The 15888-nt window shown below is 40.1% G+C and overlaps 1 protein-coding gene across 1 annotated transcript in view; it reads right to left on the bottom strand.

Annotated features, from left to right (window-relative positions):
- Nucleotides 1-15888, bottom strand: part of LOC122797812 (synaptotagmin-1-like) — a 1293557-nt gene that overhangs the window by 49928 nt on the left and 1227741 nt on the right. Inside the window, exon 6 of the mRNA XM_044066335.1 lies at nucleotides 2707-2874. Coding sequence (XP_043922270.1) covers nucleotides 2707-2874 — 168 coding nt within the window. The remainder of the gene's footprint in view (nucleotides 1-2706; nucleotides 2875-15888) is intronic.

Raw genomic sequence — 15888 nt, forward strand, 5'->3', positions numbered from 1 at the left:
GCAAAGCCTGTATTTGGACTAATCTAGGTCAGGAAAGACGGGAAACGAGGATAATTTTTTTTTCTTTTTTGTAACAAACAGCAGGAAAATGCAATAAATATGTAACACAGGCTAGCGCACTTGAGTGTGTAGCCTCAACAGGTAAATGCAACAAACAGGACAAACTTTAAAAGTGCGGGTGCAAAAACAACTTTAAACAGTTTAAAACAGTTCAAGAATTCAGAAATACTTGCAGTTTAGCTAGATCAGACAGTCACCCATGTAGTAGCAGGAAAAAAACACTTTTATCAGATTAGCAGTCACTCTTTTAGCCTCTCTGCTGCTAGCATCACTCTGCATGACCACTAGGAGCTTGGCTGAGTAGTAACAAGCGCAAAAAACGCGCCAAAGTGGGTTTTATACAGGGGGACTTGAAAGAGCTAGAAATTGGCCCAAAACGGCCAATAGACTACCAGATTCTTGTGCTGGGAACACTCCTCCAGGGATAGATAGGCTGCTCTAAGCTCCCCACTGCCACTGGTGAACAAAGAAGCCTCCCTTTATCCAAGAAAGGAAATGGGCAACACAGGAACTTTCCAAAAGTCCAGAATACAGCAAAGCCTGTATTTGGACTATTCTAGGTCAGAAAAGACGGGAAACAAGGATAATTTTTTTTTTTTCTTTTTTGCAACAAACAGTAGGAAAATGCAATAAATATGTAACACAGGCTAGCACACTGGAGTGTGTAGCCTCAACAGGTAAATGCAACAAACAGGACAAACTTTAAAAGTGCAGGTGCAAAAACAACTTTAAACAGTTTAAAACAGTTCAAGAAGCAGAAATACTTGCAGTTTAGCTAGATTGGATAGTCGCCCAGGTAGTAGCAGGAAAAAAAACACTTTTATCAGGTTAGCAGTCACTCTTTTGGCCTCTCTGCTGCTAGCACCACTCTGCAGGACCACAAGGAGCTTGGCTGAGTAGTAACAAGTGCAAAAACCGCACCAAAGTGGGTTTTATACAGGGGGACTTGAAAGAGCTAGAAACTGGCCCAAAACGCCCAATAGACTACCAGATTCTTGTGCTGGGAACACTCCTCCAGGGATAGATAGGCTGCTCTAAGCTCCCCACTGCCACTGGTGAACAAAGAAGCCCCCCTTTATCCAAGAAAGGAAACGGGCAACACAGGAACTTTCCAAAAGTCCAGAATACAGCAACGCCTGTATTTGGACTACTCTAGGTCAGGAAAGGCAGGAAACAAGGATAATTTTTTTTTTCTTTCTTTTTTTGCAAGAAACAGCAGGAAAATGCAATAAATATATAGCATGAGCTAAGCACTTGAGTGTGTAGCCTCAACAGGTAAATGCAACAAACAGGACAAACTTTAAATTTCAAGCAAGCGCTAAAGCTGGCTTTAAAGCAGGGGGTTAGAAGAGATAGGAAATGGCCCAAAATGGCCAATAAGCTACAGGTCACGTGGCTGGAACCATTCCTCAAGGGACAGATAGGCTGCTCAGAGCTCCCCATTCTCACTGGTGAACAAAGAAGCTTCCCCCTATCCAAATAAGGATATGGGCAACACAGGAACTATGACACAGCCCAGAGATCAGCAATACCTGAAGACTGGACTATTCTAGTTCAGTAAAGGCGGGAAACAAGGATTTTTTTTTTTACAGAGTAGCAGAAATTAGGTACAGAAACACAGTAAATGCTTTAATTTGGCTAGCACACTTGAGTGTGTAGCCTACCAGTTAAACTAAGCAAAAACAAACTTTAAAAGTGCAAAAATCTCAGAAATACAGGCAGGAATGCAATAAAACAACTTTGCAGAGCTTATTTAGTTAAAGAAACAGAGAAGTCTATATATATATACAGAAAAGCAGCTAAAACACACAAACACTTCAGATGCATTGCAACCTAGAGCACTTGAGTTGTAGCAATATTAAGGCAATTACAGTTTTAATAAATTCTCTGAAATATACTCTATATATTTTTTTTTGAAAAGTGGGACATTTTCGGTACAGACATCAGATTTTACAGGCCGACACATACCCACGGTCAGTACAAAGGACAGAACTTAACTTTTTTGCCTAAATAAAAGCTTATTCCTGTAGCATTTTAGTTGCTTATTCTGTTTCTTATAACATTCAGGTATTTTAGATACAGAATAACTGTTTTATGCAACTATTACATAAAATATAGGAAATAATTATGTCCTACAATCTCAGGACATTTGCCATTTTTAATATTTTTTGTCAGGACACAACTGCCCAAAGAGGGACTGTCCCTCGCAAAGTGGGACAGGTGGTAACCCTAGTTTATTTATTTTTTGGCTATGTTTATCTTATCCTACTTTCAGAAATGCATGCAGAAATGACCTTTGGTTCTGAATTCTTTATTAATTACCAGTTTTGTTCAGTATATCTGTTCATTTCAGCTGCAGTGTGAAATCATATGCAAATGTACACCTCACTGATTGGAAAAAATGTATTAACTAATTGCTCTGAGAAATCAGTAAGGATACAGCATTCATTAAACTACTGTTACACCACACTACACTACTTACTCTGTAGAGAGTTGTGAATAATTGCTATTAACTGAAAAGTGAAAGCACTGAAATATTTGCATTCTTTTAATACTTATGTATTGTTAGACTGGAAAGCAGATTTTCAGACAACTGAAAATTATAGTGCAGGGATGCAGTGAAAAGAATTACAATTATTTCTTTACCTCTTCTTTCTCAGCACTCTGCAGGTCTCGCCACTCTTCAGTCACATGACTAAAGTCAATTTTGTTCATTGGAATCTTCAATTCCCCAATAATGTCATGTTTGGAAAATCGGTCAAAATCATAAACTGCCATCACCAGAGTTTTTCCTCCAAGTTCAGAGTATGGCACCTGTATTAGTAGCAGAGATTGAAAAATGAATTGATTGGCTCATGCAGAAAAAAATAAGAGTTTATCCTCATACAAATCAATTTCTTGGCCCTTCCAGCTTTCATAGTCGCTAAATTGAACCTGGTTAAAATTATGAGGCAAATCTCCTTTTGCAGTCACCTGACATGCTATACGGTATGAAGGCAGAGAGGCAGTCAATAGTCTAGTATAGCAGCCACTCATTTATTTCTGCAGAATATCTGCCCAACTCCCAGGATGTATGTTGTGCTGTATATGTAGTTAAACCAAACAAGACACTGATTACTTGCCTCAAAGATACACAGAGTTTTAATGCAACTGCAGGTTTCTGTAAATAAATCAACTTTCTATCAGATTTAAGGAAGCATCCTAGAATATTAATATCTGACAGAGCTGGCCCACTGCCTCTTCAGAAACTGAATTAACAAACAGAAGGTTTTCTTATAGCTTAGCTGTGTTTGTAGTACTTGACAATATCCCTAGTGCCAAAATGCAAATTCTGAAATATCTGAATGTGTCAGTGATATATACATGCTAAAGCTTATACCATTTTACATTCTATCACATAAATCTGCAAAGGCAGTTGGCCAATTGCTGGATAATTGCCCAGCTGTTATGATGTGTCTAGGACAGATGCTATGGGTTAGAATGGCTATTAGTGACATTTTTAATATTCAGAGGAAGTGATGCAGTTCAGGTAAGCTGCACTTGAATGGCGCGGATTTAAATTTGTAATTAATTATCCTGGTATTCTCCTGGAGGCTTGTCCAATTCCAGTAAACATTTGCTTTTGAAACTATAAACATTGGCATTAGATTTATAGATTTTACTAATAGGGGGTACATATTTATATAAGCAACTAATTTAGTTGTGAGTACAGTCCCACATATTTAAATAGCTTAGTTAAGCTTTTGTTTATCAAAGGATCACTTCCTATTAATAATGACAAAATCTAAAATCTCAAAAAGTTAAAACAAAGGGACATTCATGATTACTGAATAATATGCAAATGCTATATCAAGTAAAATCATACAAGATATGATGTAAAACTACACATATTGTTAAAGGTGATATTGTAAATAGTAGAGATCAGTGTTTTGACCCTTTTAATATTTACGATTAGGGTGATAACCTTATGTCAAAGGTTATAAGAAACTGATATTTTCATTGTTGCACTAAATTGTTATGCAATCCTACTGTTCTGGAAATTTTAATTAAGTGTTACGGCTACCCTATCTCTTCTGAAATAAGTCTACATATGGTTTATAGAGACTCTTGTCTGAATCTATACTGCCCTTCAAGTCCTAGCTAAAGATCAGTGTCACACCATTTCCATATCTAAAATAAGAATATGTCTCTCCAAAAACAAAACAACAAAAAAATGGTTGCTTGTTTCAGCTAACATTGACATAAGCGAGGAAAGGTCAAGTAGGGAAGTTATTTGATTTGTATAAAAGTTGCAGTCACTCAGTAATAAGATACATACCATTGTATTATGCAATGAAACTAGTAATTTATTTCAGTGAGCATACCATCAAACTGTCAAATACAATGCCGTATATTTTAACCAGACTACTGTATAACTTTAAAGTCTTGCATGAGTCATTGCAGAAAATATAAAATAGATAGAACACTGCAGAATAAATGCAGGGATTCATTTTAAGGTTGTTTAATTTCAATGGCTAATGACAAGTTAACATTTCCTGCATGTGAGAGCAATGCTGTGGTTAAATTTCATTTTCATTTAATACAGATTAAAGCATTCATATTTAAAACTGGCTTGTCCTTACCCTGATGTTAGTAGCCCATATGTTAACTGTATGCATTAGGCAGAAAATATATTGATACAAGGCTTTGTTAATATGATTTATATTTATTTTTCTAGACTAAATAATACATTTGCTTAATTTTTATAAACAAGTACTTCTCATCAATTTTAGGATGATATCATACATCACTAGACAATATACAAAGATAAACATCAGCAGTACTGTGGCACAGATATTTAGCATAAACAGATTTTTATACCTAGGTTTTTGTGGCCATAATTGCAAAAAATATGATTTCCTTTCCATACAAGCAATGCCTTGTCTAAAACATGCCAGGCAAGTAGATTTTGTTTTCCTTTTAGAGTCAATTGCCACTGGACAGTACCAGAAGGGATGGTAAACATACAGTAACATTTCGTCAGCATATTGACCATGCTGTCTGAATACATGTGGTGATTTTTTTTTGTATTATATAGGAATCTGAGTCACCTATTTTCAATACCAACCATTGACTCAGACTTACTTCTGAAAGGGGGTATAGGGCATATGCTTTAAATGCGAAATATCAAAATAATTCATAAGTCTTCTTGGCATCTTTGTTTCACTTTCCGATTAATCTGTGAACTGATACAAGTGGCAATTAACTGTGGTGTTAGCTCTTGGACACAAGCAATTGGACCATGCTTAGATTATCTATGTCCAGTGAATCTGACATGATCTTTCATTATGTGGCACTCTGCACTAAAAGATTATGTCAGGATATGCAGAAAAAAAGCAATGGAGCTGATGTTTTTATCTCCCCACTCCACATACATTTGTGATCTGACTTTAAGTACTATACTTTCAATGACCCAGTACAATCATAAGCAATGATTTCAAACCCTTAACCATGCATTCCTTTAAGTATTATGGGGAGAAGGGAGTGGGAGAAGAGAGTTATCACACCTTTACATGCCTCATCTTTCAGGTGCATGAGTTAGGGCCTGGCAGAAATGCCATGGTAGTACTGTGAGCATGGAAGAAGAAGCAAGAGTAAAACCATACATTGGTCCTAGTACAATTCAGTTCTCTTTTCCTACTTCAACTGCAGACAAACCAGGCCTCCTCACTGTCTGCTTATCTGTCTTCTGGTCTCCCTTGGTACTTTGTAACCTTGCAATCCCTGTACGTATGACATCACAAACAATTGTCTTCCAATGGGGTATGAAACTGCATTTTCAAATTAGCAGACATTAAGGAAAAAAAAAACATTCAACTTATTTAAAACATACTGTACATGAAAATCACTAGAAAGGAAACCATTTAATGCGCGACAGTGATAAAATCAGACTACATACACAATGACACTTGATCTAAGTTGTTCATTAGGACTCATCACACCATAATGTCAACACTTGTGTGACAGAAACAATGCAGATTCTGCATTTATTCATTATGTTAGGTAGATGACACTGACAGACCTCAATCATTAAATGTCTTTTCTGTCTACCAAGCTGCAGTCATAAGTCTTATACAAGTTTGTCTCTCATTTGAATACCTTAGCTTTAACTCTTTTCCAAAACTGTACATTCATGGTTAATATGTGCAAACAAAATATCTAACATACACCCATGTGAGGTAAGTGCATATTTAATGCTATTCAGTTTTCTTTATTCTAGCACTTGCCACTGTTGTTGGATGTATATCTGCATCTTAGCTTGTGATCTGTCATATACTCTTCTGTTTATGTGTCTCTGCATAATAACTATTAAATAATATAAATGTTTACTTTCTGGGCATTTTGCCTTTCTCTTGATAAAGAGAAAGGCATCTGTTTTGCATTTTTGACATTAATGATTATGGCTGATCACAACTCCCTTTCTTGCAGACACTGTGCCATCAAAAGAACAATGGCTGCATTTGTCAAAACTTGTGACAAGTATATTAAAAGGAAAAATCCACTTTTATTTGCTCACTGGTATGCATAAAATGCTGTTCATTCTCACCCTGTATGAATTCAGCTGTAAATGTCTGCCTAAAAGAAAATTCCGTGAGGAAAGGCATGTCTGCATTCCTTTGCCATGGATTTTAGAATGCATATTAATGCATACAATCTACAAAATAGAAACAAAACTTAACAACAATGATCCATTTCTTCTAAACTTATTTTGGGATATTTTGCAATTCTGTTTTTCCTTCGTACAGCCCCTCTGAGTTGGTTAAATGCACTTTAACCTAAGAACAGCTATAGAATCCCAAGTGGGTATTCTTTTTTTAAGGGAAGAATTGGACTCAGTTCAAAAATGTGAAAAGCTGAAGGAAGATAGAAGGAAGTATGTCTTCAGGGACAGGATAATAGATTATTGCAATTGTCTCTCACACAAGATGGAAACATCAAGTGAAAGAATAGAAAAATGCAAGACACTAGGAGAGGACAATCATGTTGTGTGGAAGAAAACAAAAACAAACTGTTGGCTAAGTGGGATCCACAGTAATTCTGATGCCAGGAAAATGGATAGATGAGGTAGACCAGTCATAGTCTGTCAAATGAACATCATGAGAAAAAGAGATGTGTTGCTGTGTTGAATTACTGACTGATAACACTCCAAGAAAGGATTGTTGTTGTACTTTTTTGCACTAGCAATGGGTTTACAATACAACTACTCTCAAGTTTTATAATAACTTTAGATGATATAATGAGCACACACATCTCTTTCTGCTTTTGTTGGAGCTGTTGTAGCTGTTATAGTTTATTCTCAAACCACTGCTTCCCTGATGCATTATTTACTATTTCCTGTAATTAATTTTTAGCTGACCTATTTTAGACCATTCCTTCAGTCAAGGAAATCTTTCTGTTTTAGAGCTTCCCATGTATAACCATTTTTGCAAATTAGTTTTTTCCTCCAGGGCTTCTGAAATGTCACTTCTAGAAACAATGAACATACACCACTAGTGACCACTACAGTATTCCGCAGGCTACTATCATTTCATACAAGCACTTAATAAGACCCTCTGTGTCCTTTTGGTTGGCTTATATTGTACCTACAGTAGTACCGCATGACCTATTCCAAGGCTGTCTTATCTGTTTATTAATCTTTATGTGAGTACTCCTTTAAGTTCTTTACTGAAATCTAAGCAAACCACATGTTTATGACACCTTTTGTGGTTTGCTTCTTGGGTTACCTAATCATGTAACTATTACATTTCACAAAGCAGCACTTTATTCTTCCATCAAATATTATTTTCAAAACAAACAAGTGAAAAATAATAAAAGGAAGTGCACTTAATTTTAGGCAGGATTTTCTTTTTCAGGCATTTGCAAGAATTTAGAAACTATTCCTGAAATAGTGTGATGAGGACTGACATACAGGATAAGGCTGATTCAGAAAAATAGGTAATGCATTGGAGCTACCTAGAAAAATACCAAGGTCAGCATCATGGAAACGACTCCAGCGGTGAATGCAAATGAGGGAAAACAACATGATGACATGATTCAGAAACATAAAAATAGTACAATGAGACATTAAACACAGTGAACTGGTACACCATCATTTCATTCTAAGAATGCATCATCTCATGGTGAAAAGAGAAGTACAGACTGCATTAAGATGTTAGGACTAACACCCACATTAGCAGGACAGCATATGTTAGCAGTTGTTTTAGGGGGCAGTGTGTACAATGGTGTACATTATTGCTCTTTGCATCATAAGCAGATTTGACAGTTCCTAAATTAACATCACCTTCATGGGGCATAGTCAAATGCTATTGTGTGGACAAAGACACCATACAGGAGCTTGTATGCATGTGCCATCTTCACATGGAATCCCATGGGAAAAGTGGAATGCCAATCCCTGTAAGCACTAAGGTATGTGTGGCATTAACCACTCTTACTATGGAGTTCTTGCTGTGGCCATCACTGGACATGGTGGGTATGTTGCAGGCATATGTTTCATGCACACTACATGAGTTCCTTGATATCAACCTTGGATGAGAATACATAGTTTCTCTAGATCACACAGGAGAAGAATACCACAATGTGGGCATTTCATCACATTACCTGTTTCCCTGAAGTTTTGGGGGCCATTGGTTTCACTCGCATTGCCATTAATGTTCTGTATGGTCAACATGTACTCAACTGGAAGGCTTTTCATTCTATCAGTTTGTATGGAATGCACAGGTTATTATTTATAATGTGTCTGTGTGCTGCTTGGGCAGTTCCCACAATTCTCAGTCTGGCAGACATCCAAACTATACCAGTGAGTTGAGCAATATGATTTGTCACAGGAACATCTTATTGGTGACTATGGATATGTCTTGGGGCCATGGTTCATAACAGCAATATGAAACTCACAGAACACAGCATGGATGACATACAACCTGTGTTGCTGCATACTTGCAGGATTGTTGATTGTGTACTTAGATTGCTGCAGGCCTACTTCTGCTGCTTAAATTCCATTAGTGGTTTGCTACAGTGTGCTCCAGAGATATGCAACAAGATATGTTCTGTTTGTGCAATGTTGTACAACATGGTGGTGTGAAGATAGTTATAGCAGGGATTGCCATCAAAGGATCAGACTAACTAGAGCCAGCCATGGGAGAAGTGATATGTGAGACGATAGTGGTACTGTAGAAGAACCCACTACAGCACTCAACTATCCTCACTTGTCTAGCAGAAAACAGTTTTTAGTACTTAATAAATAAGCACCTATCCAGGCATGTCTAAGGGTCAGCTCCCGGTGTTTTCTCCTGTCTACCTGATGAATCTGGGCATCTTGGGGCAATGCAGCAATTGCCTCATGTACACAGACAACCCTCTCCTTCTCCCACCCAACATTGCAACCTGTGAGAGATGCACTTATATAGCCAAACTGGAAGCAAAGCTCTCTTCACCCAAGACTAGACTAGACAGTCAAGAGGAGAAAGTAAACACTTGCACCACACCACACTCATCACATAGTCCCTCAAAACCTACACCACCAAAACACACACATAGAAACACAAAACACACACCTACATTCACAGAGGCTCTCAATAAAAATCTATCCAAGCAACAGGGACCTCCAAAGCAGAAACGCAAGCAACCTCCACCTCCCCAACACAATCGAAATGACACATAGCCCACAAACTCAGTGTGCCACTCAACCACAACCCATAAGGCATAACAACGTACCCAACACTTTAGTCATAGGTGACTCTATAGTCAGGTATACTGATGTTCCACTCACCAGGCTAAACAAGGCAAAAGTTACTGTCATCTGCTTGTCAGGTGCCAGGATCTGCCACATAACGCACACACTCAGGTCACGCCACAACAAGTACAAATATGACTCTGTCATTGTCCATGTTGGTGTGAATGACCTAAGATGCACCTCTCTGGACTACATGAAAAGAGACATGGAGGAGTTGTCCGATCTTGTAGCCCAGGCAGGTATGACCCTAGCCCTGAGTAGCATCCTGCCATCACCCAGAATGATACCACAGTACAAGGACAAAATGATTAACTTCAACAATTGGCTAAGCTTCTGGTGTTATTCTAAGGGGATCCAGTATCTGTCTGCCTGGGATGACATGCTCGACAAACTATGATGCTTTGCCAGAGATGGCCTGCACCTGTTGCCCTTGGGATTCCAGATACTGGCAAAGGCTCTTGCCACCTCTATAGTGCCTTTTTAAGCAAGGTTCAAATGACAAATTCACCACCGTAACAGGTACAAGCAAGCAAAATTTGAGGGTAATGCTACTTAATGCTAGAAGTCTAAACCTCAAAATGCACTCACTCGAGGCACTCATTAAAATGGAGAACATCGACATCTGTGCAGTGACAGAGACCTGGTTCAAGGCTTCTCAGAGCACCCCTGCATTACCAGGCTATAATTCATACCACACCTTTCGGCCACCTAACCTGGACTGAAACACTAAAGGTGGAGGCATGTCCATATTCATTAAGGATATAAACACCTCCAGGCTAGTTGCTCAGCATAATGCATCTGAGATTATCCAAGTGCAACTAACTCTGGGCAAGACCGCAATCCAAATTGCAGCTTGCTACAGATCCCCCACCATGCTCCAGGATTCCCACTCCTCATTTCTTGATACACTGGAAAATATTAGGGTACAACCAACACCATAATAATGGATGATTTCAACTAGCCCACCATTAACTGGGAAAACCACTCATGTACCAACTCTTGTGCTCAACGTTTTCTGGAATTCATAAATTCCAGTGCCTTAGATCAACTTATCCACACCCGCACCAGGGGCAGCAATATCCTAGACCTGGTCATTAACAACATGGGCAACCAGTGTTCCACACCAGAGGCCAGTTCCTCTTTGGTCAGATCCAACCACAAGCTAATCACCCTAGACATCCACATCCCACACCCACCCCCCGTTAGGGAAACCACTGTAAATAATTTCTCCAAAGCCAACTTCACGCTTCTTAAGAGAGAAGTGGCAAACTTCACGACACCCATGTTGATGGACAATAGAGATATGACTGCTGAATCCTATACAAATGCATTTTACAAGCACTTACACGAGTGCATGGATCATGCAATCCCTAACAGAACCAAGATGCTACCCTCCAAAAAAAGGAAGCCAATCTGGTGGTCCCCTGCTATAAACAAACTCTACAACAGAAGAAAGAAACTCTTGCAAAAAAGAGTAAAATCCCATGATTGGAAGAACTTCGTGGTCAGCCTCAGTAAGAAGCTGAGATCCCTCATAAAATCCTCCAAAGCTAGTTATGAAAACAAAATTCCACTGATTTTAATGACAATCACAAAGCATTCAATAACTATGTCAAGAATCTCAATGGCAACACTCAGATCTGCTCTGAGTTACAGCACAGTGGCACTAAATATACAGAACCAACTGATATTGCCAACATCCTGGCAGATAGGTTCAGTGCTAACTTTACCCCTCTCTCACCCTCTAAAGGGCCCATCTCTATACTGGAAGAATGCAAAGTTCCTGTAATCATGGCTGCACAGGTAAAAAACACACTCTCCAAAGCCAAGAACACAGCATCCATGGGACCTGACAACATCCCAGGCTGCATTCTACACGAACTACAGAACGAACTGGCACCCAACTAAGTACCATGTTCAATAATAGCTTCACCTCAGGCTTTGTGCCCACTCCACAATGGACCATTGACCGTAGGAACTACTGCCCCATCAGCCTGACGAGCATGGTCTGCAAGGCTATGGAACGTATCATCATGGAACTTATTAACAATGACATTGGTAATCTCCAAACTTTGGACCCTACCCAGTTCGGGTTTGTAAAAGGCAAATCATGTCATAAACCTGATAGACTTCTTTGAAGTGGTCACCAAAGTCGTAGATGAGAGTAAGGTGAGTCACACAGCCTATCTAGATCTCACCGAGGCTTTTGACACCACCCCCCACTCTGGAATTATAGATAAACTCAATAAACTAGGTGTAAATCCCTATGTCACAAGATGGGTTGCCAACTGGCTCACTGACAGAACCCACACTGTGAAAGTAGCAGACTCTAAATCCAACTTCAGACCAGTGACAAGTGGAGTACCACATGGTTCAGTCCTGAGTCCACTCCTGTTTGGTATCTACTTCTCTGAAGTACAGGCTAATGCAGATGGTCTTTGGCTAACAAAGTTCGCAGATAACTGCAAACTATGATCCATAATCAAAACTCCTAAAGATGTGGACATCCTACAAAAGGGCCTCACTGAGACAGATGCCTGGTGTCAAAGCCATGGCCTCAAGCTCAATGCCAAAAAATGCATTGTCATCCCTTTTGGTAAAAACTCTGTACCCATGAACTACCACATAGGCGATAGTCTACTTAACACCAACAGTGTGATAAGAGACCTTGGGACACAGGTGGACAGTAGTCTCTCCTTTGATAATCACATTGCCACAGTAGTCAGGAAATCCTTCTATGTGGCACACCTCATCACAAAAGGTTTCTCATATAGGAAAAAAGAGGTCATTGTTCCCTCTACTCATCATGCATTAGACCCATTATAGAGTACAATGCCCCTTTTGGTATGTACCTCACAAGACATCTACAACAACTGGAAAGGCCACAGAAATACCTCACAAAAAGGATTACCGGCCTCAAACAGATGCCCTATGCTGACCGTCTCAAAAAACCCCAGCTTTACTCTGTCGCATATTGCCTACTCAGAGATGATCTCTGCCTAACATACAAAGCTATGTTAAACCCAGAGCTGCTGGACATGCTCCACTTAAAGAAATCCCAATCCCTCCGAGCTACACACTCTAGGTACCTAAACCCTGTCACCACAATAAACAGAACATGCTGGAGGGATAGATTCCTGTCCCAGAGTCTTCCCATACTCCGGAACACACTACCTATCTATATCAAACAAAGCTTCTTATTAGCACTTTTCAAGAAAAATCTTGATGATTGGATGGGAGATAGGAAATTCACCCCGGGGATCACTTCTGTGGCTCTGCTTGACAGGGGCACAGGAAAATAATTTTCTTGGGTGGCAAAAGCCAGGGTACCATTGGGCTAGGCTTATATAGGCCCTAGGGCCAATAGCCTAGTACCTACCTATGAACCTATGACCCTATGAACCCCACATGAGGCTGAGGTGAGTGCAATATGCTGCAGCATTGGCAAAGAGCTGGCATTGAGTGGGTGGTTGGGTACAGTTATTATAATTTACCCAGATGAGTTAGGCTACAGTGACAGGGATCAGCAGTGTCTCTATAGTTGGATATGGAGACAGATTAGGGATGTGGAAGAGTTATTGCATTATAAAGCTGAGTGACTGGAGAGGGCTAGGTATACTGAATATGGCTGGAGCTTCTAGAAGGGGAACAGGTAAACAGTTGTTGTGAGCTCATATACAGGACTGGTGTCATGGGGCACAGCTTCAGCAGGTGCTTTGGATGTGACTGTGGTTTTGAATTCACCAGTGGGAATGATAAGAACTGTGAATAGCCATAGCCAGTGGGCTATCTCCATCATAGAATGGCACTGCCATCAACTTCCAAAGGCAAGAATGATGCAGACATGTGTGACAGTCACTTCCTGGTCTTGCAATGCAGAGGGCTGCCATGCAGTTTACATCCACAAGGATGTGCCTGTTGAGCCACATCTGTTCACTACCAGTAGGAGTCAAGAAAATGGCATTATGTGATCTCAAGGTATCTGGCCTGTGGGGTGTATCCTTAGTGGAGAGAAGGAATTGATGGTCATATACAGCAATGTATGCATATATAACAATGGTGTGTTGAGGAAGGAGACTGGGTGGAAGAAGCAATGGCTGCCAAGTGGCTATCCAATGACCTAAGCAGGTTATCTCAGCATTACAGGCCCTCATGTATGTCATGCCCTATGCCATGTAGTAAGACAATTATCTCTGCAATGGCATTTGAGCCATCAGTCTGTGCCTGGATCCCTCACCTGTACATGTATTGATTTATGTTAGTGTGACACCTAGTTCAGGCAATGTTTGGGAGGCATGGGGGGGCTGTTATACAGGACTGTTATCAGAGGCACAGCTGCAGCAGATGATAGTTTAGGCAATGTTTGGGACACATGGTGCTGATGTCCAATGGCATATTGTTCTTTAGTGCTGTTGTCAAGCTTTGCGGTAGTGACACTGCCCACTGAAGGCACATGAGATGGTGATGACAATAAACTTTATGTTGGGCTATCAGGCATGCCCTGCTCTTAAATACCCAGTGGGAAAAGCAGGAACAGGTTCCACACGTGACACAACTGTGTCAGTGGATGTGCATGGAAAAGTGCTCTCCATAGTAACCATCTCTGACATTGGTTCTGTGTTGTCAGACTGTGCCAGGATGAGGTTGCCATCATCTTCAGATTCCAGTGCTGCACTGACATCAGGCATGCCCTTCTCCATCAAGAATGACCCTGTGGCCATTGCACCTGTAAAGACAGACAGATAAATACCCATTTGTACTACTAATGAAATATGGCAATCCAACACCCCAGTGTTGCACAAGCATTGCATAAACCTGAGCATGCAAAGAATGAAGGCAAACATACTTAATAGTGTATGTTACCATGCCTCAGACATGTATATTGCTTTTGTGTTGTCATTTTTAGCCAACTACACTTTCCCTTTTTATTGCTTGTGGTACAAAACAGTGTAGCACCCACTAATGATCACTGCTTTTTGATTTGTTTTTCTCTTTACCACTGTTGTCTACTTCATTTTATTATTTGTCATTATTTGTTGTTTTGTTTCTCTCCATTTATGCTCTCTGCAGTGTCAGCCATAGAGGTGAATGTGGTGTGGCAGCAACCACCACGTACCCTAGATCTGTCTTGGATCCCTAGCAATCTCCAGGGCAACACCTCTGAAGGGATTTGAAAGCCATTGTGTGGGTAACAACCTTGGGGTGAGTGGGTTGCTGATTGTCCCTGGTACTGTTTCTCCGGTGGCAAATGTAGGCTCCCTGTCATGGAGTGCAAATGGTAGGGGATAGCATGGAGTCACCCACTGAAATATGAATGGACTGGTGACAGCTGTGATTGACTGGCAGCTGGATACTCAGTTCGGCACCATGGAGTGCATCTTCACATCACTTGCAGAGTCATACAGCTGGATGGTCTCAACCATCAGGCCACCAGTAGCTTGGCCCATCCATGAAGAGAGTCATGATGGTGATTGACATCTTGTTGGTCTCTCCCCATTGCAGCTTGGCAGGTGGTCCTCACCCCACTACGTCCCACTTCATGGTATTAGCTTTGTTTGTGTGCCACCTCTTTTGCAGTTTGTCATTTAACCCTCCCCATCATCAAGCAACTTCCCTCTGTCTGTCTGTATCTCTCCCTTGTGGACCTGTCATATCTGCCAGCACATCCCATTTTCCACACCAAGTAGTTGGATTAATTTTCCAGTAGTGACACTGCCCTGCAGTATGGGATGGGTGGTGGTGGTGTTGCACTCTTGAATGTGCCATCCTTTTGATGAGATTTTAAACTGGCCCCATCTGTCTGACTTGGTGGTAGCTTATATAGATGTAAAAGATCTCATGGCATATATGAAAAACAGTAGGTGTCCTTTATTTATATACAAAAATAACTCTTACAAAATTTTTACATATTTACAAATATTTACAGAATGTACAAATATATAGATATACAAATCTATTTAGGTCTATATTACCAGATCGAAACTTTAGTTAGTTGAATATCAAAAGATTGATCTGGTAATATCGAAAGCCAAAAACCGCAAATGGCCGATTTCATGCAG

The sequence above is a fragment of the Protopterus annectens genome, chromosome 3.part1 (assembly GCF_019279795.1).
Source record: "Protopterus annectens isolate FY-2018-M chromosome 3.part1, PAN1.0, whole genome shotgun sequence".
NCBI lineage: Eukaryota > Metazoa > Chordata > Ceratodontiformes > Protopteridae > Protopterus > Protopterus annectens.